This window comes from Thalia democratica, chromosome 1, assembly GCF_965202585.1.
Source record: "Thalia democratica chromosome 1, ktThaDemo2.hap1.1, whole genome shotgun sequence".
Classification (NCBI taxonomy): domain Eukaryota; kingdom Metazoa; phylum Chordata; class Thaliacea; order Salpida; family Salpidae; genus Thalia; species Thalia democratica.
The window spans coordinates 48,756,423-48,780,770 of NC_139165.1; the positions used below are offsets into that span (position 1 = coordinate 48,756,423).

The 24,348-nt window shown below is 25.2% G+C and overlaps 1 protein-coding gene across 1 annotated transcript; it reads right to left on the reverse strand.

Moving 5' to 3' along the window:
- Nucleotides 1-5,552: 5,552 nt before the first annotated feature.
- On the reverse strand, nucleotides 5,553-23,291 carry LOC145829970 (inositol-trisphosphate 3-kinase A-like). Its single transcript, XM_082937864.1, has 10 exons — nucleotides 22,700-23,291; nucleotides 21,337-21,433; nucleotides 13,208-13,310; nucleotides 12,131-12,347; nucleotides 11,012-11,066; nucleotides 9,165-9,314; nucleotides 7,866-7,967; nucleotides 7,637-7,708; nucleotides 6,419-6,564; nucleotides 5,553-6,076 (listed from the first exon to the last, which is right to left on the reverse strand). The coding sequence occupies exons 1-10, from the start codon at nucleotides 23,245-23,247 to the stop codon at nucleotides 5,983-5,985; spliced, it is 1,584 nt and encodes a 527-aa protein (XP_082793990.1). The 5' UTR covers nucleotides 23,248-23,291; the 3' UTR covers nucleotides 5,553-5,982.
- Nucleotides 23,292-24,348: the final 1,057 nt, after the last annotated feature.

Genomic DNA, 24,348 nt, shown 5'->3' on the forward strand with positions numbered 1-24,348 from the left:
TTTGTGAAGTTTAAAAAAAAACCTGTAATTTTGAACAAAACTCACTAAAAAATCTGAAAAAACCTGGAGTATTTAAAAATTTTTACATGTTAAGTAACATAATTTCAATTTGACACAAAAATATGTTAAATATATATGAAGTTTTTATTAAATGTTTTTTGATCAAAAAACATATTTAAAAGAGGTTTACAATATCTTTTTAATGTTGCTTTCTTTGTAATCTAAAGTTTTCAAAGTAGTTAAAATCACAACTTGATTTTTTTTTAACTTACTATTACGTTATAGCTAATATTAAATTTATTCTAAATATATACTGTGTTCTAACTTTGCAATTTAATGAAGTTTTTTATAAAAACAAGGATTGTCAAACTGGGACCCGCTAGCCAGATCTAGCCTGCAACGTGTTTTTAGCTTAATTCAACTTGTGAAACTAGTTAAAATAAACTTTTCAAATAACATTTTTTTTTCAAATCTGCTTTTAGTTTGGTTATCAATACACACATTACAGTAATGCTTTTTATATTGCAATTCTGCTTTTTGTTGGTTTTTATATTTTTTCAGTTTTAAACTATGAATCATAAATTACACAGGCTTGCAACAGCTTTAAAAAAAATTCACCCGCGTAGGACTTTTATGTTATATGTGGTTTTTTATTTATAGTAGGCTTCCAACCACTGTTATAGACCATTGAGTTAAATATTCGAAGGTTTACTGGTTTAGGTGTACAGAAAACTCCATTTAACTTCAAAATAGCTTGTAGTATATAAACCAGGGGCGTTTTTTACTGGTTAAGGGTTTTATTATGCGACCTCTGAAAAAACTGGAATAAAAGTAATAAAAAGGCAATTTAATATAGATTTCTTTTAAACTAGTTTACTAAACATTCAAGTCCATCTGCTAGCTTTTTGCTATAAGTAAAGTTTTTTTTTTGAAAAAATGACATAGTTTTAAAAGTTGTTGTAAAAAAAAGTAAAAATTCTATAAAAGTTGTATTATTATGTCCGGAGTACATTCTAAAAAGGAAAGTTAGCCAATCTTTAAATTATAGAACAGGATTACTTATTAAGGTTTTGCATTCTGTTTTACTGGTGTTTTAAAACTGTTTTATGTATCTTGGACTAAAGTATAATATTAGAAGCTATTATAGAAAATACTTTGGCATGAACAAAAAAAAAACTGTGTTACCTCACTGAAAAAATTCTAAACACGTCCCTGATACAAACTACTTTTTTTTTCTTCTGTAACTTTAATTTTATAAAAAGTTTTGACACCTTTTTTACTGTCATTTATTGTACAACGTTTATTGAAAAAAAAAATATTTTGTATAGTTTTATAAAGAACTAAAATAGTGATCTACCGAATCTATGAAATTAGTATCCGACCGACTCCGGTTACAGATTTTATTTTGAAATTATGATCTTATGTTTTTGTTTTCATTTTAACAATACGTGACTCCAGACTGTATAAATTAATTGCTAAAAAAACTATTTTTAAACATAAGTATTAAAGCTGTCAATAGCTAACTAGGTAGTAGTAACTCAACTAAACAAGCAACTATGAAGATTTGTTATATTTTTTTTACTAACGATGTACGGTACAAATCATACTTTAAAAAGTTTTTATTGATAATAAATTAATCGAATAGCATTTGTTGTTTAGTTTTCGGTAAAATATATTATTGTTTAGTTTGTTCTTGATACATTAATTTTCATTTCAATAAACTTATAAACCTTTTTTTCTACTAAAACATTATCTTTCCCATTAACAACCCAGTTGAAGTGTGTTGATTTGTTAACACACAGAAACATATGTTGGTAGAATAAAGGAAGATTACTGTATAATTTGTTTTTATAAATATATAATAGTAATGTTAAAAAATGTTTACCTTTATGAAAAAAACAACTAACACATTTATAACGTAGTTTTTATAGCCTAAATTTATGATGTTTTGGTTAGATCAGGGATCTGCAAACTACCCCTGCAGGCCAAATGCTGCCCTAAAAGAAAAACATTTGGCCTCCGAAGTACTTTTTAGCTAAAAACACACTAAAAAAAATAAATAAAAATGAGGTAAAAACTTTCAATTAGGTTTTTACTTTCTTTATTACTCGTTATATATTAGTGCTTATTCTGTCACAATTCTAATTTGAAATAGTAATTTTTCTTGATTTATTCAACTACATCAAAACAAAAGAAAAATAATTTTTTCTATGCATTGCAGACAGTAAGAAAGTTTTTTTCAAGAAAATTGGTCCGCAATTTAAAAAACTTGGATTACATACTTTAATTGTAAAACTTATATAACTAATTTTTATTATTAGTTTCAACCAGTATTTATTTCGGCCATAATCAACAAAGTTTAGATGTTTCACGCCACTAACATTGAATAATGAACTTTACCACACGACCAACAACAACAGCATCCGAGACAACATACAACTGGTTTCGTCCTTTAGGATCTAGGATGCCTTATTTATTAGGCAGGAATAGTCGCGAGAAAAAGATGTTGAGATCTAACCAAGCGGTAAACAGTAGCTATCCACAAACGTTCACTCCAGAACTTTGTACTTATCCTAACCACTTAGTTAGAATTCAACAGCGGTTAATCGCAACTTTGCATGCCTACAGAGTCCTAATAAGGACGAAACCAGTCGTATGTTGTTTCAGATGCTATTGATGTAGGTCGTGTAATAAAGTTTATTAACACTAGATTCATAATTAATGTTAACACATAATTCATAAAAGAGAGTTGTTAAAATAACTCTAAAATTGTTTATTATACTTATGCAATGTATTTTTGTTAAAACAACGTTGATAAGAAAACATTAGTTGCCGAATAATTTTAATTTGATATTTTATAGATTACTTAGCTTTTACTAAATATTAGACAAACTTTAAATATTGATGCTAAATACAAACATTTTTATTACATATTAACTTGTGTAAATAGGAACTCTTATTATATTATCAGAAAAAAATTTGTTAAAAATAAAATAAAGTCCTAGGGTAGTAATATTTGGTAACATATGAAAATATAATGTTGTAAAAAATAGTAGTGTTTATGCTAATAATATTATTGACTATTTATATATTTATTGTAGTTTTGTTTTAAAAAAAATAAAGGATTATTATTTTTTATCTGGTTTTGATATATTTTATATATTTTTAAAGCTACTTCCATAATAAAAGTATTAATCAACTACTTTTTCCGGGTCTTAAGATTATTTAAACAACTTAAAATCTTATAATAAATCTTGAAGATAAAGCTTATACCTTAAAATGTCAACAATATTAACACCTTAAAAGAGGTCAAAGTTCACGTGAACTCAAAATTTCTTCACTTTTGAATGAATTTAGATCATTTTGTTATACGATTTTTATGTATTACAATAATTAAGTAATAAAAAGTTATACAAAATGTGTAAAACATAAGACACTTTTGTTACAAAGATCTTATTCGAAATTATTGTATTTCAATTATTATTTATACTACTAAGATATCAAATTATGTTTAAAATAAAGTATAGTTATAGTTTTAATCTTGAATACATCATAAAAATTTGAGTTTCTATCAATTATTAAAAAAAAATAATGAAAAGCTAGACCTACTAAGTGATACAAATACTATTTTTTAATATTGTATTATAAGTATGACATAATTGAATATCCTAATATGCTTTTATATTTTATAGCAGTCTTATAGCTGTATTTTTAGTTTTTAAGTTGTTACTTATTAGATGACAGCTAAAACTTGTTACTTATGAAACTATGCTTAGTTTTAATTTTTATACACAGTATGTCTTATTACTTTTTATATCATGTACGTTTTTTAAACTTTGCAATCAAAATAAACTACTACTCTGCATTTAAAGGTTATGTTTAATGAAAGTTTTGTCCATAAGCAAAACAATAAGAACATCAATTATATTTGCGTCTTGTGTTTTACATTATTTAAAATTAATCTGATAAATTCCAGACACAAGTACTACGAAACTAAGTTATTTAAAAAAGCTTCTTAGTTATTAAAAGTAGTTTGAAATATAGAAATAATTAATATATTTTCAGAATTTTATAGTTAATGTTTTTTAATTCTTTGTTAATCTACTTCTTTAGAAAATTTCCACTTTAACTGCTTTCAAATTCAATTTTTGTCTCATTAGTAGTTTTTATTTTTAAAAATATTGATACATTTTTATGAGCAACCTTTGCCATTTTTGGCGAATATTGACTGAATATGTTTTAACGAAAATACTTTCATATGAACTTGCCGTGTTTTATAAACAAATTAATTTAAGTTTAATAAAAGTACAAAATACTTGAAAATTTTTTTCTAAGCCTCCCCAGCATATATAAGAATTTAGATTACCAGTATTTTTAGAGTAAGTTTATTTTTAAATAATCTATCTAACTTCCCCTTTTATAGAATTTAGTAGATAATAGCTAAATATAGAGCTTAAAGTCTTTCTTTAGAATTTTAGTACTTTTGTTTGAATTTTAGAAATTATTCTAGTGATACGTAGAAAGCGTCTTTAAAGTATTAACTGCATTGTTTGGGATTTAAACTATTGCGTATATCAAAAATTTAAGAAGTAAGCTAAAAAATATTTGAATGTAAGTAATTCTAAAAATACATACATAATTTTAAGTTATCCCTTTAATTAAAGTGTTATTATGAAAACTTAAAACACAGTCATTCTAAAGCCTTTTTTGTTATACATGCAACTAAAACATTTGCTTTGTGTACCTCGGTATTCAGTTTATTTGTGATAGAAGAAATATAAAAATTAATTTTGAAACTAAAGATATAATCAAAAAATGGTTAATGTTGAGTACATAAACTCTTTTTGAATTCTTACAATTATATTTAACTTTTTCTACAGTTAAAAAAAATAGGAATGCTAAAACTGTTTTAGATAGTAAACATTTAGTTTTTTCAGTCAAAATAAAATACGGAGTTTTAACGCTTGCAGATTAAATACATAAAAAAATTTAATAGTTAGGTATTGATAACTAAATAATATTTGCCCTTTTTGTTAAAACAGGCTTTTTAACTATATATAAAATTACTATAATGCGAAAAAATCAAAAAGCGATTATTTAAAACTAATTATCAAACCATAGAAAAATTTTAGAAACTTAAACATTATAATTGTTAAAACAAGTATTTGGATCAATTTTTTTATGAAATAGCGTTGAAATAACTGTGAAACTTTAAATGACAACTTTTCATGAGTCAGAGTTTGAAATAAACACAATTACTTAAGGAATAAAATGCATTCTTACTATGTAATAAAAATGTTAATGGGAATTGTATTAATAAGTTGCTCTTACACAGTCAATGTATTAATTTGTGTAAGTCAACACGGGTGTGTAGAGAAATCAAAGCTCAAGTTACTCGATAAAGTTAACAAAGAAATAATTTACTTTCTAACCTTTTGCTATTTTAAGCATTTAGTCGGACTTTAGATGATTAATTTGCTGTGAAAAGGAAGCGTCGCTCACTTAACTTTCCTCAACAACAAGCAGCCTTTTTAACGCAACAGAAATAAATCTAAACTTTTCATTCGTTTTATTAACTTAAATCAAAAAACTCAATGTGCAAAAAGTAACTAAAAGCAAAATGTTTATTTATTTTTCACTATCAACAAAATTATACATCATAGCAGCTCTAACGAGAGGCGCCACAAAAGTTAAAACGGAATTTTGTGCTGAGAAGGCACCTGTTCAATACACAAGGTAAAATTTCAACGACAAGAATGTACAAAATTCATAATTTGAAATGTAAAAAGGTGATTAAAACTCCATTTGCCAAAGTATAAAGTTCGAATTTCGCCTACAAACTCATAATCCGGTTTTGAAACAAAAAGCGTTGAGTTTATATGAAAGCAAGTAAGAAGAGTTGTAGTTTTGAAAGCAGAAATAAAAGGTTTGCAATAAAAACGAAAACACTACAAATACAAAAAAAAAACTTGATGATTTTAACTAAGACGCCTTCACATTTTCGATTATTAAACTTTTCCGTACTTCTTCGAATATGCACATCATATTGTCTAATCCCATTAAGTAGCCGTCTTCCCTGTTAAAGTAAAAACATACACCACTGAATAACCTAACACATTTAAAGTTTTAAAAAGTAATTTCTTATATTTAAAAAACATTGAAAAACATTTTACAAAATATTGTCCTTAAATTAATGAATTAATTTTTTAATGATAACAGTTTGAAAAACAAGTTTGTTTTAGATAAAAAGCTAAACTCAGAAATTTTTTTTTAATATTCCAAGCCTAAAAAAGTCATCAAAAGTGCGACTATCATACTATTAACGTTATAAAAAAGAACTTAAAACAGTAACTTAAATAATTCAAGTTTATAGCTAAAGTTTAACAAGTTTAAGTTTAAAGTGAAATGAGTAATGTACCTGTTACCCTCCACCCATGTTTTATAATGATCATTTGTGTTGTCTTGTGGCAGTTTGTGTGTTTTACCGAAATCAATCATCCAAATATTCGCTGTGATTTCTTCTTTGTTTTGATTGTGAACGAACAATAATGAGCTACCTATTACCTGAAGCGAACAACGAAATTATTTGTTATTCAATCACAAAATTATACTTTCAACTTTTAAACTAAACATAAGTTTTATGATGTTTAAAAAATTTCATAACATGAGATTAAAATGTAAACTAAAAAGATAAATAAAAAGAGAAATTAAAGGTGTTTTTGTTTTTTATTTTTACACTGTTTTGTAATAAAATAAAAGCCGATAAAGTAGATCAACCATTTCGTAGTTTATAAAATTCTTTAAATAAAAAGGATCCTAAAAATAACATTTTTACGCTTATTAATTTAAATGTTGATAAAAAACTTATGAGGTTTTCCGATAAAAATAAAGATAAAATAAATAATTAGATACAGGAAAAAAAAATTCAACTTAGGTATATCTATACAGTTTAAATTCAAAACTATGCAGTTTATTTACAAATTATTTTAATAGCTATATTTCTTAAAATACATTAAAAAAAACTCAGTGGATATTTTAAAAGTTTTAAAACTAACAAAATATAATAAATTAATACTAACTAATGCAATACTTATTTACTTATATTATTAATTTTCTAACAGAAACTTGTAAAGAAAAGTGGTGAATAAGCAAAAAAACAACAATATAAGCTAACTATCTCATTATTAAAAAGCAAGTATTTAAAAGTTTTTGTTGCTTTCGAAAAGAACAAATAAAAACTATGTTATCAATAGTGCTATTGTATTTCGATATGGTAAACTAGATCAAAGAACTATAATTAAGCTTAAAATAAACTTTGTTAAAAAATCTCCAACAAAAATATTTTATTTAAGTTTAAAACTGTTGTACTTTGATCAAAAAACTAATGATCATGATTTAAATCGTATGTTAACAATTATATTAAAAAGAAGTTTAATATTCTATAATTTAAATTCTTTATGTGTCTAGTTTAAAATAACTTTGAAAATCATAAAAATAAATATACAGTACACATAAGTAAAGCTAAAATAGCACAATTCGTAACGATACTATAAAATAAACAAACTATACAATTACCACAAATAAAAATCATAAGGTTTTATTTAGCAAATATTGTATATAACTATTAAAATATTACCTCGTGACGAGCAAAAGTGGTGGATTTTTGAAGTTTTTCTTTTATTTCTTGTAATCTATCTAAATATTTTTCCTGTTTTTAAGTAAAATTAAATGATACATTAAAGTAAAATTATTCGTTTAATGAAAATACTAATTTACACTCATAATTTCTGCCATAAAAGACCTTTTAAGTTGTAAAAGATTTTTGAAAACCTTCTAAAAAATTAAAAGATTTAAAATATACTTACTATTACTTTAAGATTTTTTTCAATAAAATAATTGAAAGCATCTATGACTTGCGTTCTACTTTTTGTTAATTTGTAGTCTTTACTTGGTTCTTTATTTCCTTTCTGTTCGAGTTATTTTAATAAGTCCTGCATCATTACAAAATAAAGTAAGTATAATGAAATGTTTAAGATTTATTATTTTGTAATAGTAAAACTAATTTTTAATAAAAACATGTGCAATTAATTCAAAAAATACTAAAACTTAACCGAATCTGATCAACTTAATTGAAACTCAAATACAAAAAGAAAAGACTTAATGTTTAAAAACTTCGATTAAAATGAGAAAATAGTTCAAATTAGTGTAATGGTCTTATGCACGTGAAAATAGGGAAATTTTTAGAACTACTAGCAAGCAATAAGTGATTAACATTTCATAAGTTTCAAATGTTGCGAAAATTATTAATGAAAACTGTTGCAAAATTTACTTCCACTGCTCAAAAGTAGTACGCACTTAAACTTTGAATTACGTTCATAAAATTAGGATGATGTAATATCTTTACTTTTAAAGGTTATTAAAATATAATAAGTAAATAAAAATCATGCACAAATTTCTGTGTTTTTCAATTAAAGAGCAGCTTAAAAACATGTGATTCTTTGCGCATTATTTTAAACTATTTAGAGCTAATTATGTGCAACATAACTTAATAAATTGATAGGAACAATGAAACTTGATTGCTATACAAACGTGACGAAATAGTTTAATGTACGTCATGCATAAGCAAGACAATAAAACTACTAATTTTTGTTTTTAATTCTTATCACTTTAAAGCATAGATGTTTTGAAAACAAAATTATGGGCTTACAAGTAATTTTATAAGTTAATTTTAACACTTTAAGAACTAGTAAAAAAAAATCGTATCAAAATTTATACACAAAAAAAAAACGAGTAGATTACATATAGTAAAAACATGACAAAAGCATATTAACCAATTTTTTACAATAACTGTAATAAAAAATGCAGTACTTTATTAAGATTAGAAATTTGAAAACTATGTTAGAGCTATCAATAATATTACTTTTTTTTAAATATTGAGCTGGAATAATTCTTACTTAGTAAAGTAAACATACAAAAAAGAGACAAAGTAGACAAAGTAAAAAAGAGACACAGATCTTACTTAAAAAAAATGTCACCTAAACATTAAAACAAAGTTCAAGCAATTTTTGTTTTCATTTTTAACAACAACAAAAAGTTTTTACTTCTTTTTTAACCAACTAAACAAAACATTCAAACAGTAAGTTCTCAAACGCAAGCGCACCAACCTTGATGCCCTCAATTCGGAATCCGAGGTTGGAGGTGCTGCTGACCAGTTCCCGCCACTGCATGTACCTCGGCTTGGTCACCGCCTTCTGCTGGTGTTCCGCTTCAGTGGGCGCGTCCGGCGATATTTCCACCATCTTCTTGTACATGTCCTAACATTGGATTAGTTTAAGTTTTAAATCTTTTATTGCTTGATAGTATAAGTTTAGTTGATTTTCTTTCACGGTAGTCGTGATGCTTGAATTTCTATGAAGGGCAATTTAAACTATTATTAGATTGATTGATAAATTTTTAGTAAAAAAATGTTGGAAATAAACTTGATTTATCTTTTTATTTGAGCTAAAACTGCACATAATATTTATATAAACTATGTTTTTTAAAATTTAAGACACATTAAGCTATAAACTAACAAAATTTTATTTGTTTACAAACAATGTAGAATGCAACATTTTGAGAAAACTTAATAAAAGGTTGAAAACTCATATGACACAAGGCTTCATAAATTTAAAGAAGTTATTTTGGCAAAGTGACACTTGAGTGTTTTTTGAAGAATGCTTCACTTCTGCGAAAGGTCGTCAGAAAATGAAAACAACAAAAAGATTACCGAGATAAAAGAAAACAACGCTCTGATAGAAGTTTAACTTTAGAATGTTTTATACAACATTTTTTACTAATTTGTAGTCAGATAAAAAAATAAATAATAACTAAAAAATAAAACTCTATTTACGTATGTTAAAAAAATGTTTCGTCTTTGAAATAAAAACAAATACATTAGTTAGTTACATCTGAGTTTTAAGGTAAAAAATAATAAAGTATCAGTGTATTGAAATGTTTTTTTGCTTTTTACATACGTGCATTATGACTTTTTTGGTGATTTTATTAAAATAAATGTAGCAGCAAAATTTAAATAAACGTAATAATAGTTTCCTTTATAATGAACACAAGATTAGTTAATTAAAAAAAAACGCTATTCTTTTATAATACATATACGATAAAAGCTATCAAATGTTATATAAATCTTTGTAAAATTAAATGCTTTTTACAGGGGATTTCTGAACAAACTGCTTTATTTCAAAACAGTTTGTAAATTTTTAGAACAGCAGGTGCGTGTAATCCCAAGACGTAAGTCGGTTAGTTGTTATATAAAACAATTACTTTTTTACTCGACTAACTTGTATGAAACAGCTTATTTAAAACATTTATTTTAACTTAACCAGATGTTTTTCGTTTAAAAAAAGCACTAGAACACTGCGGATTTTACATTAAACTTCATTCAATCAAAATATTTTAAATCTAAAAATACAAAAACAAAATATTTTAAAACTATAACTCTGCAATATTTTTAAAAACATTAAAAGGGTTTTAGGTTAATTAAAATATACGCACGTGGTTAAAAGCGTGTAAAGCTAAAAACAAAAACTAAATATAGGTATATCTTGCAAAATCAAGTAGTAATTGTGAAAAAGAAATGCACAATATATGATGTGAGCCTTACATATGAACTTTATCAAGACAAGATATTTGTACAAAGCTTATACACACAATACTTTTTTTTTGTATTTAAATATTTAAATTTGACAGTTTAGTCTTGCGAAGAAATGTAGCTGAAGAAAACAAAACAGACAAAACCCATGTTATGTAGTTTGAAAGCATATACATGTATTTTTGTTTTGTGCTTTTCAAAAACAAATTGACTTATTTGCATTGATCAACATAATTCAAATGTAAACAACAAAAACGTTTTAATGCATTCCTCACGACTTTTTATCTGTATTCAAAACTGCGGGGCTGGCAAACAAAATGTTTTTATCATAAAGCTTTTATTTATGAAGATAAAAAAAAAACTAACTGGTCTTAGCTTTGGGTTAATTTTTGCTTTTGCAAGCTCTTCTTCGAGGTACGTCCTGTAAAAATAGATAAGCTAACTATTCTTACGTATATCATAGCTTGATATCAATGTTCTTAATGTAATTTAGTGCGTATACTACATGCATGAAATAAACAATTGAGAAAAACTTACCTTAATTGATGCGATGATATATTTAGCCCAAAAACGTTTTACAACCGTCTCAATCAGCAGTACAAGCTTATTTAACGTTACAAACATGATAGTATCAAGGTAAATTCACACTTACAGACAAAGCACATAAATAAAAATAAAAAACATGGTTAAAACCTACAGTTCAGTTTCAAATTTTTAATTGAAAGATTACACTAAAGCTCGATGTTAGTACATTGATAAAGTTTATTAAACATACTTAAGTTATAACAATTAATAGTAAACCTATTAGGCCAACGTTAAGTATTTTGATTTTGTTGTTAAGCGTAAATTAGACTTAAACCCAACGTAATCAATAAACGTATAAATGTTAGTTAGTTCTAAATAGATAATAATACAAATGCTGACATTCAAAACTTAATACGCTCTAGTAATCACCAAGTGGCAACTTATGGGCGTAGGTGACAACTAAAAGTTTATACTATTCAGTTACAACACTATTTTTATATACTTTATACCTAGAAGCTCCATGAAAAAATTAATAGCTGAGTGTACTAATACAGCAGTGAGAAATATAAATAGATTGCTTATACAATTATACAGCTTATTATCTCTTTGAAATATTCATATGAAAGTAATGTAAAATTCAACGCTTTAGATACGAAAAGGATAAGAGCGTACTTTTATTTAAGAAATTTTAATTATTAAAATTGCTTAGTGAAAATGTTTAAAATTTAAATCTATGAAGTAAAATAATATATGAAGCATTTAAAATGAAATCATTTAATACTTCAAGCAAAATTAGTACTTATAAGTAGCTTTGTCCTTATACCAACATACAATAACTAGTTAAAGTTATTACAACATAGTTAGAACTACAATAAAAACGTTAAATCAATAAAAAAGAAACACAATATTTTGTTTAAAAATACTAAACAAAAACCAGTTTAAAGATATAATAAAACCAACCTCACGCCCATCTTGCAGTCCATGATGCTCGGTTTGTCGAAGTTGAGCAGCAGGTCCTGCATCTTGGTGTACTTCTCCCCCTTGCTGGTCACCACCCCCTCGAAGGTGGGCGCGAGGCCGTTCAGAAGCGTGTCGTCGGTGACAGTCTGCAGGAAGTTGGCCTCGCACTCCACGTACTTCTTCAGTATGCACCCCTCCTCGCCGGCTTGGAAGTTGCCTGGTGTTTTACTATACATAAAAAATGTAAAAAGATAATATGTAGAATATTAGTGTTTGGATTTTTCAGTGATTTTTCATCAAATGAAAGAAAATTACTTGACTTTTAACATCTCTAAGACAGCATTTTGAAATTAAAGCTGTCCAGATATGTTTTAAATGATAATGTTTTAATACTGGAAATAAACAGACTTGTTTTTTTTTACGATATGAAACAATACAAAAAATACTGAACGCGGAAAAACAACGACTCGAAAATAACAATAAATCCATTGGATTGACAAGCATGACATTGATTTAAAAGTTCGATAAAAATGTAATAAGTTTTTAGCTGAACTTTTTCAGTAAACAAAACTTTTTTTTCACTTTACTACTTTCATTGTAAAATATAAGTTAAACAAAACTTAGTTGAAAATTAAGTATTAAAAAACAATCTTTATTTATAACAACAAAAATCAAATGCTTCAAAAACTGTAGATTTTATAATAGTTTTTCTTACTATTAGTAAGTAGTTCTTAACATTATTTCAAAAACAGTAGTTGATAACTTCAAATATTTTTTTTTACTTTACTAAAAACGAGCTAGGTTTTAATTATTATGTGAATAAGTTACCTGATATCTATAAATAAATATTAATCCTTTAAGCTTCATGATATCATTTGTAAAAAGTTAAGTACATGTTATTCTCCTTTTGTATACATAACAATTAGTATCGCATAACTTTTGTACACACATTAATATTACAATAAATCTGCTGTTTTAATTTACTTTGCACATTAATCAACATGAAAAAACGAGGTTTAAAAACGTCATAGATGAGAAATAACACAACTAGATTAGAACAATGGAAAATCAAATTACCAGTATGTCCTGCCAATTGAACCCAAGGGTAGTTTTTTTTAAACGACTGCATGAACGGAGACCAGATCACCATTCTCCGCAATTTAGTCCAACTTGAAGCTCTCTGTTGAGTTTTCAAGTAATGATTACTTTTTATACACATTTAGAAGATTAAAAATTTGGTTAAATGTTTGTGTGTTTCAGTTTAATACTTAAAAAAAAGGGTTAGTACCAGGGGCGTCGCGTGGGGTGTTGCACTGCCGCAACTGCACCACCTTGAAATTTTGTAAGAGAAAAAAAAGTATCTATAACGTTTTCGTTATTTTTTTGAACGAAATCTCTTTTAAAACTTCAGTTTTGAAAACGACCATTTTGCCCACTTCACTGCCGCAAACTCTTAGCTGACTGCCGCAAATGAACTCAAAAAAGCAAAATTTCTTCAAGAATTACCGCAAAATCAATATCTTGCGGTAAGTAAGCTAAGTTGAAAATTCCCTAAAACAGGACTGCTTAAGTATCATCTACAAGCTATTGTAAACATAAAATAAAAACAAAACTAAGCTACTGCAAAGGATTAAACTTGAGTTTATGTACCCACATGATTTTTTGAATTTAACAGATCACTTCTATTAAAAGATTTGTCATAAATTGCATATTTTGAAAAAAAGATAAAAACTCTAAATCACCAAAGTCTTAAAAATTTGATTTTTTATTTTAATCTGCATACATAAACTTAACTATAACTGATTATTGTTATCATAAAGTTAATAAAATAAATGATAAAATTAAAGTTCTGAAAAAAAGAATTAAGAAGTTTATTATAAACTTCTAGTTCACTCTTACAGAAAAATATTTTAGGTTTATATTAAATAAAAAATAGTATTATTTAAACAATCACATATTTAAATAAAGTAAATAGCCTTAACTTAGAAACTTTGATTACTTAAAGTAGTTTAACATTGAAGGAAAATTTAGTCTACCTTTACTTTATATAACTTTTGGTTTAATTTTTTCATAAACAAAGCAAAAAATTTAGATAAAATTGTTGAAACATGGTTGCCTTGCCTCATAATCAGGATAACTTAGAAATGTTAAAAACTCAAGATGACCCAAGATAAATTAAAACAGACCAAATTAGAAAAATATTCAGGCTGACTAAAGCAGTTTTAATTTTTACTCTGAAAATAACAAGCTTATTTAAAATTAAAAAATAAGTGTTTTACTCCTATGGCCACATGAAAACTAACTAACCAAATTTTTACTTCTATAATGGTTACATATTTATAAGTTATCTTTAAAATTCATGAAAAGTTCAACAGCCTCACAACTAAACTTAAAAAAGTTGAGCTCCTGACAAAAATACTGTCATCAAAATAAAAAACAAATTAAAATTATGTAAAGAAAAGATACCCTTAAAAAACTATTGAATTTTAAAACTCCAACAAAAAACATTAAAATTAGAAAAAAAGTTTATAAACATTTTAATGTTTGTAAAAAAAATGTGCAAATTAGTGAGGGGTAAGGGGGGAGGGTGTATAGGCACTTTTTTACATGTGGTTCTTATTTTAACTTTTTCAGAAAGCTAATAGTTACTCTTTAATAAACTTGAAATTTCCAATTAAACTTTTAGTTACAACCAGTCAAAGCCAGAGAGTACAATGATTTATTATACAAGGAGCAAACCAAAACAGCAAAAAATACAATTTTACTGAAAACCTACATTCTCCATCATTTTTAAAACAATTTTTAATTAAACTTTTTCATCCTATATTTTATAAAATTTTATACTTTTGTTGAAGAGAAGTTTTAAATTTTTAAGTATCAATATATATTTTTATATATACAAAAAAAAAAACTTTTGTTATAACTTTTTTTTTGGTATTTTAAATATCTAATTTAGCAATTTTTTTTTGTTTTATAAAAGAAACATCTAAAGATTTTGAGGCCAACTTATAGAAAAAAGATATGATTTTAGTGATTTGATTTATTTGTTGTTTGAGTTTATGTTATAAAAATAAGGATTCATATGTACCTCTGACTGTGAATTACCATATCTCAAAAATTTTTATGAATTTTTAATATTGATAAAAGATGACTTGTAGCTAAATTAAAACTGTATAAAATAATTTCAGAAAATAATTCTAAAGTAGATGTTAAGGGCATAAAGGGGAGGAGGGGGGGGGTTTAACATTTTTTTAAACACTGTTTTAGTTTGTGCCTCCCATTATGAACCTTTTGTTGCCTTTGACTTTGACCGGCTATATCTTAAAACATGTACTGAATTTTTAAAATCTGTAAAAAGCATCTTGTAGCTTAGTAAAAACTACATAAAATAAGATCAAATTGTGAAAAAAGTGTTTTATCTCCCCTATGCCCTTAAAAGCAAAGCTTATCTTCAGGTGTAGCAAAAGTTCAGTTGTTTTCAAACTTGACAGTAAAAATATATTTTTATTAGAATAAATGATTTTTTTTTAAATTCTGCACCACCTAAAAAAAATACCACGCGACGCCACTGGTTAGTACTAGAAATGGCATCAGAAAATAAAATCTAATATCAAAAACTAATAAACGTCAAGTAACTTTAAAACTATAATAAGGTAAAAAGAAAAATAAAACCCTATTTAAAAACTACACGAATTTAATATACAACGTTTTAAAGATAAAATAAAATTATTCCTATATCACTATACTTAAGTAATTTGAATAACCAAAATAACTTATTTAATACTGATTTCTGTAAAGTAAAAGTTAACTTAAAAAAAAACTACTATAATATAAAAAATTACTTTATAACTAAACACCTTAACTTTTAAAATGATTACATAAGAAATTTTCATATTTAGTATTTAAAGAAAAATACAGTACTAGTATTTAAAATACAATACTTTTGAAACATTTTTAAACTAGGCACAGGAAATTACAAAATTGTATTGTTTTTAAAAAAGATTCAATTTTTTAATATCGAAAAGAAAAGTTTTTATAAGCCATATATAATAATACTAGTCTATTTTGAAATTTTCTAATCTATATAGTTAAAACATATTTATAACAACATACTACATACTTTTAAAATACTGCATTAGAAAAACCAAAAAGAACTATTATTAAACACACAAATAGGTTAATAAGTCTAATCATTTTGCATAATTTTATACTAAAGCTATTAACTTCCAAACTATATCAAAACTCTACAATTTAATACATGAAAGCACTTTCATAGAGTAATGTGTTTCAAGCATCTTTTAAATAAAAAAAATTATTTTAAGGTTTTACGAAAATGCAGTTATGCATTTCTCTTAAAATATTTTTACAGAAATTAAGTTTAAAATTCCAAATAACTGACTTTATTTATATAAATAAACTTATAAATAACTTATCTAAACAATTTAACTTCAAGATAAAAAAAAGATAGCAATTGATAACTGTCAAAAACTATAACAAGTCCAATATTTTTAATGCAAACAGACTAAATTTAGCTGTATCTACCATGGTAATTTTGTTTATCACTTTATTTACTTTAAATTAGATATATTTCCATACAATTTCAAAATAAAATTTTGCAATCGTGAAATTTAAAATGTACTTTGTTTACATTTCCGATAAAGATAACTAGACTGACACTTACTGATAATAATTCATATTTAAAAGTTTTAAAACTAAAAAAACTAAAAAGGTTTTTTTAACTTTATGTAAGCGTAGAAAAAAGAAGTTATTTAGTAGTTTTAAGTTAATAAACTAGTTTTGTTTTTTTACAAATACAAAACAAACTTACTAAGATAAAGTTTTTCAAAGACATTATTGACCACTTGGCGAATGTAACAAAATGATTACTAACTACCAATATAAAAATCATTGTTTAGCACTTTATTTCTAGAAACAAACAAAAGTTAACACATACTTGCTGAAACTTATACTTAAAGCAATACGCAACTTCTTTACTCAAAAAACCTAAAACAATTAGTCGAATAGTAATCAACAAATATAAACAACAAATTTCATGTCAAATAATTTTATCATTACTACTATAAGTTTCACGCTTCACAAATCACTTAATCTTCAAAATATGCAGCCTGGAAGCAGCAACTCGCTTGAAAGCATAACTTGAATGATCTCGGGCAAGCGTGAAAATCAACTGAAACAATAAAGCTTGAGCAGAAAAAAAAAGTTTGTTTTTATTCACACAATGCCAACAGACTGCACTCTTTTAAAATCAATAGAGAAACATGAAAACTGATTGAATAAACTCTTTTGCAACGGCAACTTTTCTAAACTACTCCCAAATGTAAGTGTGTGTTGGAATTTCAACAAAATTAATCAATTTTGATGTGCTTGCCTGTTTAGAATGCAAGGATAGCAAACAAAAGCCAGCAAACAGTCAGTTTATTAGAGATTTTGATTTTTTTAAATACTGTACTTTGCGCAAGTGGTGATTGAAAAACTTAACTTAAACTTTCATTATCAAAAACATATGAACAAATTCTGATATGTTATAAATTCAAAGTAAGCTTTATTAAACTTTACTAAATGCTTGCAAGACAAATCTAAATAGCAATAAATAAAAATAGTTTTAAAATTTTAGTTTCGAAACAATTTATACCATAGAAAATACTTATTTTAAGTAATACGATAAAAATTCAAATTAGCGAACTAAAACTTTCAACAAACAACACAATAAATCAATCACCAGTATTTTATTTTAAGCACTAAAATATTTTGCATCGCGGTGCTGTCTATAAAAGTTTCACACAAAATTTTCTAACGCCTTGAGCCATTTGTGTACACAAACCTTTGCCGTGAGAAAACAAAAACAGAAGCCCAAATGGAGTTGAAGTTTATTATTTAATTCGACTGTTCTAAAATAAACACAGCTCTCATTGAATTCTCTGTAGCTTGATCGAAATATAATATATAGAAAAAAGCGTTGTTATTTCTTTTGTTGGGCAATTAAAATTTAGAGATAAGTACGAGACTACAAAGTTTTTTCTATTCATAAACAAAAACTTAAAAAAAAAGTTTAGTATGAATTTTTTTACATTGTTGCATTACTAATTTAAAACAACTGAGCTTGATTCAGATAGCTTTTTAAGTTTTATATTTAGTATCACATAAATACAAATTAAAAAAAACGTTTTGATTGAAATATATGTACTTAATAAAACTTTGCTTCATATAACCTTATTACAAAAAGCAAAACAAGATCTACACTCAACACAACAGCTTTAAAAAATGGCTAAACTACTTTCTCTATTTTTAATGTTTTAAACTTATCATAAATCAATAAACTTAAAAACACTACAACATTAACAAAATACACAAAAAAAAATTACTGGACAACTGTCATAACAAAAAAACCGCTGAAAGGTGACAAAACAACATGTATTGTTAACCATTGTTTATTAAAAGTTCATTCATACATACAGAGAAGGTCGATTTAAAGAAACTGCCAAACCTACTTTAAATCACAACATTTTATTCGATATAAATCCTCTTTGAAATTTCTTAAAAATTAATTATTTTAATTCCGTAGTTTTATCCAAGTTTTAAGCTTTCAGTAAAACACATCTCTGTTGTTGTTCTTTTTAGGTTGTTGTTCTGAAGCAAATCTAATATATAACTTTTAAAACAAATTTACAAAAAATAAAATAATATTTTAAATAAATGTAGCACATTGAGATTTTAATATATTTCACTTCTCACATATAGTTAACAAAAATCAAAACAAAAGCATTTTTCTAGATAACAATAAACATATGCTTTTTAAATATTGTATCGTACTTAGATATCACTATTTTAAAGTCAAAATTCAACATTTTATGTAGCCTACAAACATATTAAAATGTTATACTTGTGGTCTAAAGGAAAAAAAGTTTGCTCATTCAAGTAAACTAATAAGATCTCTCTGTGCAGAGGTTTTATGAAGTTATTTATAGTTTGTGACAACTTAATAACTGAGATTATTTTAATCAATATTAGAAAATAAAAATAAACTACTTAAAAAAAAAAACTTTTTTTAATTAAAAATACTTTTAAATAATAACTATTTTTTTATGTAATGATTATGTCTGCACTTATTTTTTGTATTAAAGCGTTGATTAAATTTATGAAGTATATAAGGGAAGCTCTTTTATTAATTATCAGTAGATTTGTTTAATAAATAATACCAACTTTCTCAATTTTAATATTTGTTTGTGTATGCCTAAATAGAAATGTGCTGAAAATAACAAAACTACCTCAATTAAACTTCCAGCAACTATGATTTGTTTTGATCTAACTAATTATAACTTTTTAGAAAGATAAATTTAGCCATATTTGAATAAACTTAGTAAATAAATACTAAATATTCTGTAAATACTTCTAGGGTGAACTTTTAAGAGATTATTGCTTTTTGTCAATGTCTTCTAAAGTTAGAGTATGTGTGCTGTTCAAAAAAGGTTAGTTTTTTATGTAAAACTAAAATAAATTTTAAGCATAAAGTTCAATTAAATCAGGGTTTCCCAAATTTTTTTTCAAAAGGCCCCCTTTAAAGAAATTAAAAAGGCCTCCTCCAACAATATTTCTCATAAAACTGCCTAAGACCTTTTTTTTTTGCTCTTCATGATCAACTCCAGTATATCTAGTGTAAATTTCAAATTATGAACTCATAGCTAATTTACTGCTAATGCCCCCTCCTCCCCCCCCTTGCTGCTCATGGCCCCATAAATTTCTGTAATGGCACCTAAGAGGGCCACTTGGCCCAGTTTGGGAAACCCTGGTTTAAATGCTAACATATATATTGTTTAAAAAAAAGTTCCAGCACGCAATTTAAAACTTTTAATAGTATAGCTGTTAAGAAAAGGCATAAACTAAAAATAATAATTATGTATTAATTTCTTGATGTATTTTTTTGATCATCAGCTTTGAAATTTTTATTTGCGGTTTTGCAGCTTTTTCATAATAAAATACATTGTTTGCAGATAAGTAATAAGTAGCAATGTAACTGAAAACAGCTTATTTACACAAGCTTTTGTTCCATTAACATAAGACTGTGGTGCAGAAAATTTGGAAAAATAGTAAGCAAAAAAAAAAACAGTATACAGTATGAAAATACTGTATTACTACTTTGTGATCTACATTACAATACTATATTTCAAAGTTGTATAGTTCTTATTCAGGCACAGAAATTGACTGTTGGAAACTTATAATACTAAAAACAAACAGAGTATCAACACTAAATAAATCTTTACTTATGTACTATTATTTTTATTTTTATTTATTACTATTTTATAGCAAAAAATATTAAAGCTAATTGTTCTTTGATAAGATTATCTATATTTTATTTATAAATTTTAATTTTGAGGTAATTCATGACTAATAAATAACTCTTACTGGTAGTCAAAACTTTTTGAATTAGAACGAAAACTTAATCTATTAAATTCTAAACTACACGAAATTAAACGTAGACATTAATTTAAATCAATATAATTACAAATATGTTTATGAAGTTTGATAAGTAGTGTAAAAAATATACCTCCATTTCAAATATCAAAAAATTACAACACAATTCATTGTAAACACAAAAAATTCAACTAAGTAAAAAATGTTGAATAATTATTAAACTGTAAAAAAGTTTTAAAAAAAGTAAGTAAAATAAAAGCTGTAATACGAAAATCATTGAATACTTAATGATATCAATTTAATTAAAAGATGTATATTTGACAACTTAGTTAAGTAAAACATGTTTAAATTCAGTAGATTTCTATTACTCAACTTTTATAATATCACAAAATTTAATATTGTTTATGACAAATTCAGTTTCATTAAAAAAATAATCTGGCCTCAGCTTTGAAATATAAAAACTCACTTAAAGATTTTCAAGCCTAAAACAGCTTATTAAAAATAGATCAAACTTGTTTGAGCCGGTTTAAATGTTTCTAAAATTTCAAAGTACTAGATTTTTCTAGGCTAGCCTGAGCGAAAATCAATCCTGTATTTTTACTCTTACTGGTAAAATTCAAATAACAGTCTAAATCATTTATGTTATCACATACAACAATAAAGATATTTTTGGTAAGAGTAAATTAATATAAAACTGACCAAAACACATACTTTTATACAACTGCAGTTTTAATGTTCTAAATCAAAAATTAAACTCTAATTAAGTTGCTATAAACCTGTGGCACTTTAGAAGGCGACTGTTTTTTTCCTGCTGGTGATTTTAGATCATCTGAAAGTGTTAAATCATCTTCTGACTCAATTGATAAAGAAGACCTAAAATTAACACAACTCTTTCATTTTTTACTTTTTATAAACCAGTGAAACATTTCTTTATAGATATATAAAAAAACTAACAACGTAACTAGCCCAAAAGTATATAAAAATAATCAAAATATAGTATTAAAAAATATCAATACTCCAATTTTTTTAAAACACAAAAAAAAAACTTTAAACACTAACAATAGTAAGTTTGCATAATGATAAGCAAACAAAAGATTGTGTTGATTTTGTAACATTTTAAACAAAAGCCGATTGTTTGGAGAAAACAAAAAAGAAAAAAGTTCTTTTTTTGTTCGTTGTTGAAATTCTAATCAAGCTTTTTAAAGATGTTGAAAAATAAAAGTGTAAGCAATCTGTGAAGAAACAGTTTCAAAGGATCTAAAGTAACTTTTAATATAGCACTAAAAGTATGAAGTAAAATATTTAAACTAGATATATCAAATGAAAATCAAACAGTTTCGATTTGAAACAAAACTAAAACAAGCACAGGACTTTAAAATAAGCAAAATGTGATTGAAAAACAGGCGTTTATGAAATAAAGTCTTTATTGACCAACTCTATTGTTATGCGTTCTATTCATGACTAAATATGCTTGTCAAATAATATCTTTTTTACAATATGATAAAGGTAAATAAAGCATAGAATGTATAAATATACATATATGGTATTTTTGTAAAAATTGCTGGCTTAGATTACTGTTTTAGAAACTTGAGTAAATATATAGTTTCATCGAAACTTTAGATTGAACACTTTAAAGATAAAAATTAACCAAACTTCAACAAAGTATAATTATAATAACAAAATCTTACAAAAATAGGTGTAATTATTAAAACAAAAAAGTATTCGATATTGAAATTAAACTTGAAAAAAAAAACTGAAGTAAGACATACACAATTTAGTAGTTAGATTTCTTGCAATATAACTGTTATATTTAAAAAGTTTCGACAACAATTCATGGTATTGAGTAAACTTTACAAATTTGCAAATAATGATAACATTTACTTTTAGTCAAAATTTGGTTTTGAATGGAAAAAACTCATTAATTTAAAATAAAAACAGCTAAATAATAAACGGTACCAACAATTTTTTTATATAGTTATTTGGACCATAACTAATTTTTCATCTGCATTTTTGTAAAAACATGTTAGCTTTGTTCATAAAACACAAACTTATTTATGTACTTTTGATAACAAAAATTAAATGTCTTTTGTCAAGATTTTCAAAAAATTATAACTTTATGAAAAAACTTATAAAACATACCTGAGTGAATATTTTGAGGTCGATGAAAGTTTTCTAAAAAACGCTTGCCTATCCAGCTTAGTACTTCCCTTAAAAGGTGAAACTCTGTTCGCATCACATTTGGAATCATCCGGTTCGGCAGGAGATGAACAACAGGAAGACTTGGAACTCGTGTTTTCAGATGGGTTCAACAGCATATACTTCTTAGGTAGTGGAGGCTTTGTCTTAGGACTTGCTTCGGAAAGCTTGTTGAAACGCTCATCGGAAGAAGCTTCTTTGCTGCTAGTCTCATAAGCAGAACTCTCTTCAGGAGTGATTGCAAGGTTAGACTCCATTGAAGAGCCGTAAGCACTGTCGCAACTTCTTCTGTGAACAGATAAAGTTGAAAGGCCTTCGTTTTCTTTTGTGTCTGCAGCTGCAGCTGAATTGTTTTCGTTTGGTGTTGCGCTTATTACAAGCTTAGGTAGATCTGAGTAAACATTTGATGTTATGATTTCTTCATCAAATTTTGTTATTTGCAACTCATCAATATTCAGGTTTTTATTATCTTTTTGTAAGGTACTACTCATGGTATATTTTGAAACTATTTTTATGCATTAAAATTTTAAATAGAAAGTTCTCTGAAATACAGTTAAATTTATACTATATTACATATTGTTTTTTTTTCATACTGATTGATTAAATTCTCTCAAAACAATTAAGCTATGATTAATTGCACAACAAACACAAATTTAAATAAATCATTAACATATATTAACATATTAAATTTGAAATTCCCTTAATTTTTAAAACACATACAATAAAAATAATTTGAGAGCTTTAAAGTTATACTACTAAAACACATTTATTTATTGAAAACCAGTTTTATTTAAAATGTGTTATTCCTTTTTAAAAATTAATATAAAAATAAAAAATATTATAATTAATATATAAACTCCATTTATATTTAAAAAATCAAAAACTTGTATAGCCATTACACTACTAACACTACTTTATTGTTAAAAACAACATTAACTCATTTAAACTAAAAGTTAAGTTATTATTTTTTATTTAGTAGTATTTAAAAAAAAGGTAAAAAATAATTTATCTTTTTAAAGATATTATATATCTAAAAAGCTAGTAAAAATTAATATTTGGTAATAATATTTCATAAAAGATATGATAAAGTACTATAACCATGTCAAACAAGAGAAGAATAATTTAAACATTAAATTATTTATCATTAAACATTCATCAACGTTTTATCAATATTTTTTTTATAAACTGTTCTAAAAAAATTAACTTAAATCAAAACACTTTGTATGCAATTTTAAACATCATAATTAGTGTTAATCATTAAAATAAATAATTATAAAATATTTAATAACAATAAAATAATAAATTATAATAGATTCTCATAAATATTTTTTATTTAAGCACTGACAAGGTCTTTAACCAAAACTGAGTTTGCATAATAAAGTTATGAAAGAATAAAATATAAAATAAATGTTATGAAATAAATAAGTATACAAACTTTTGCATAACTTAAAAGTATTTTAATGTCCGCAACTATTATGTATGAAACCTAGATGAATTAACTTTGTAACTTTACATGATAAATCACTGTTACTTTAAATTTGCCTAAAGTTAAAACTGTATATTTATTAATTTTGTGTTTCACCTTTTTAAAA

What these genes read in the sequence shown, in the direction of transcription:
- LOC145829970 (XM_082937864.1), bottom strand. Translation starts at nt 23,247, where the DNA reads ATGAGTAGTACCTTACAAAAAGATAATAAAAACCTGAATATTGATGAG. An exon ending in GACTGCAAGATGGGCGTGAG is followed by an intron (nt 11,067 to 12,130) that starts GTTGGTTTTATT and finishes CTATTTTTACAG; the next exon opens with GACGTACCTCGAAGAAGAGC. An exon ending in TTAACCCAAAGCTAAGACCA is followed by an intron (nt 9,315 to 11,011) that starts GTTAGTTTTTTT and finishes ATCCAATGTTAG; the next exon opens with GACATGTACAAGAAGATGGT.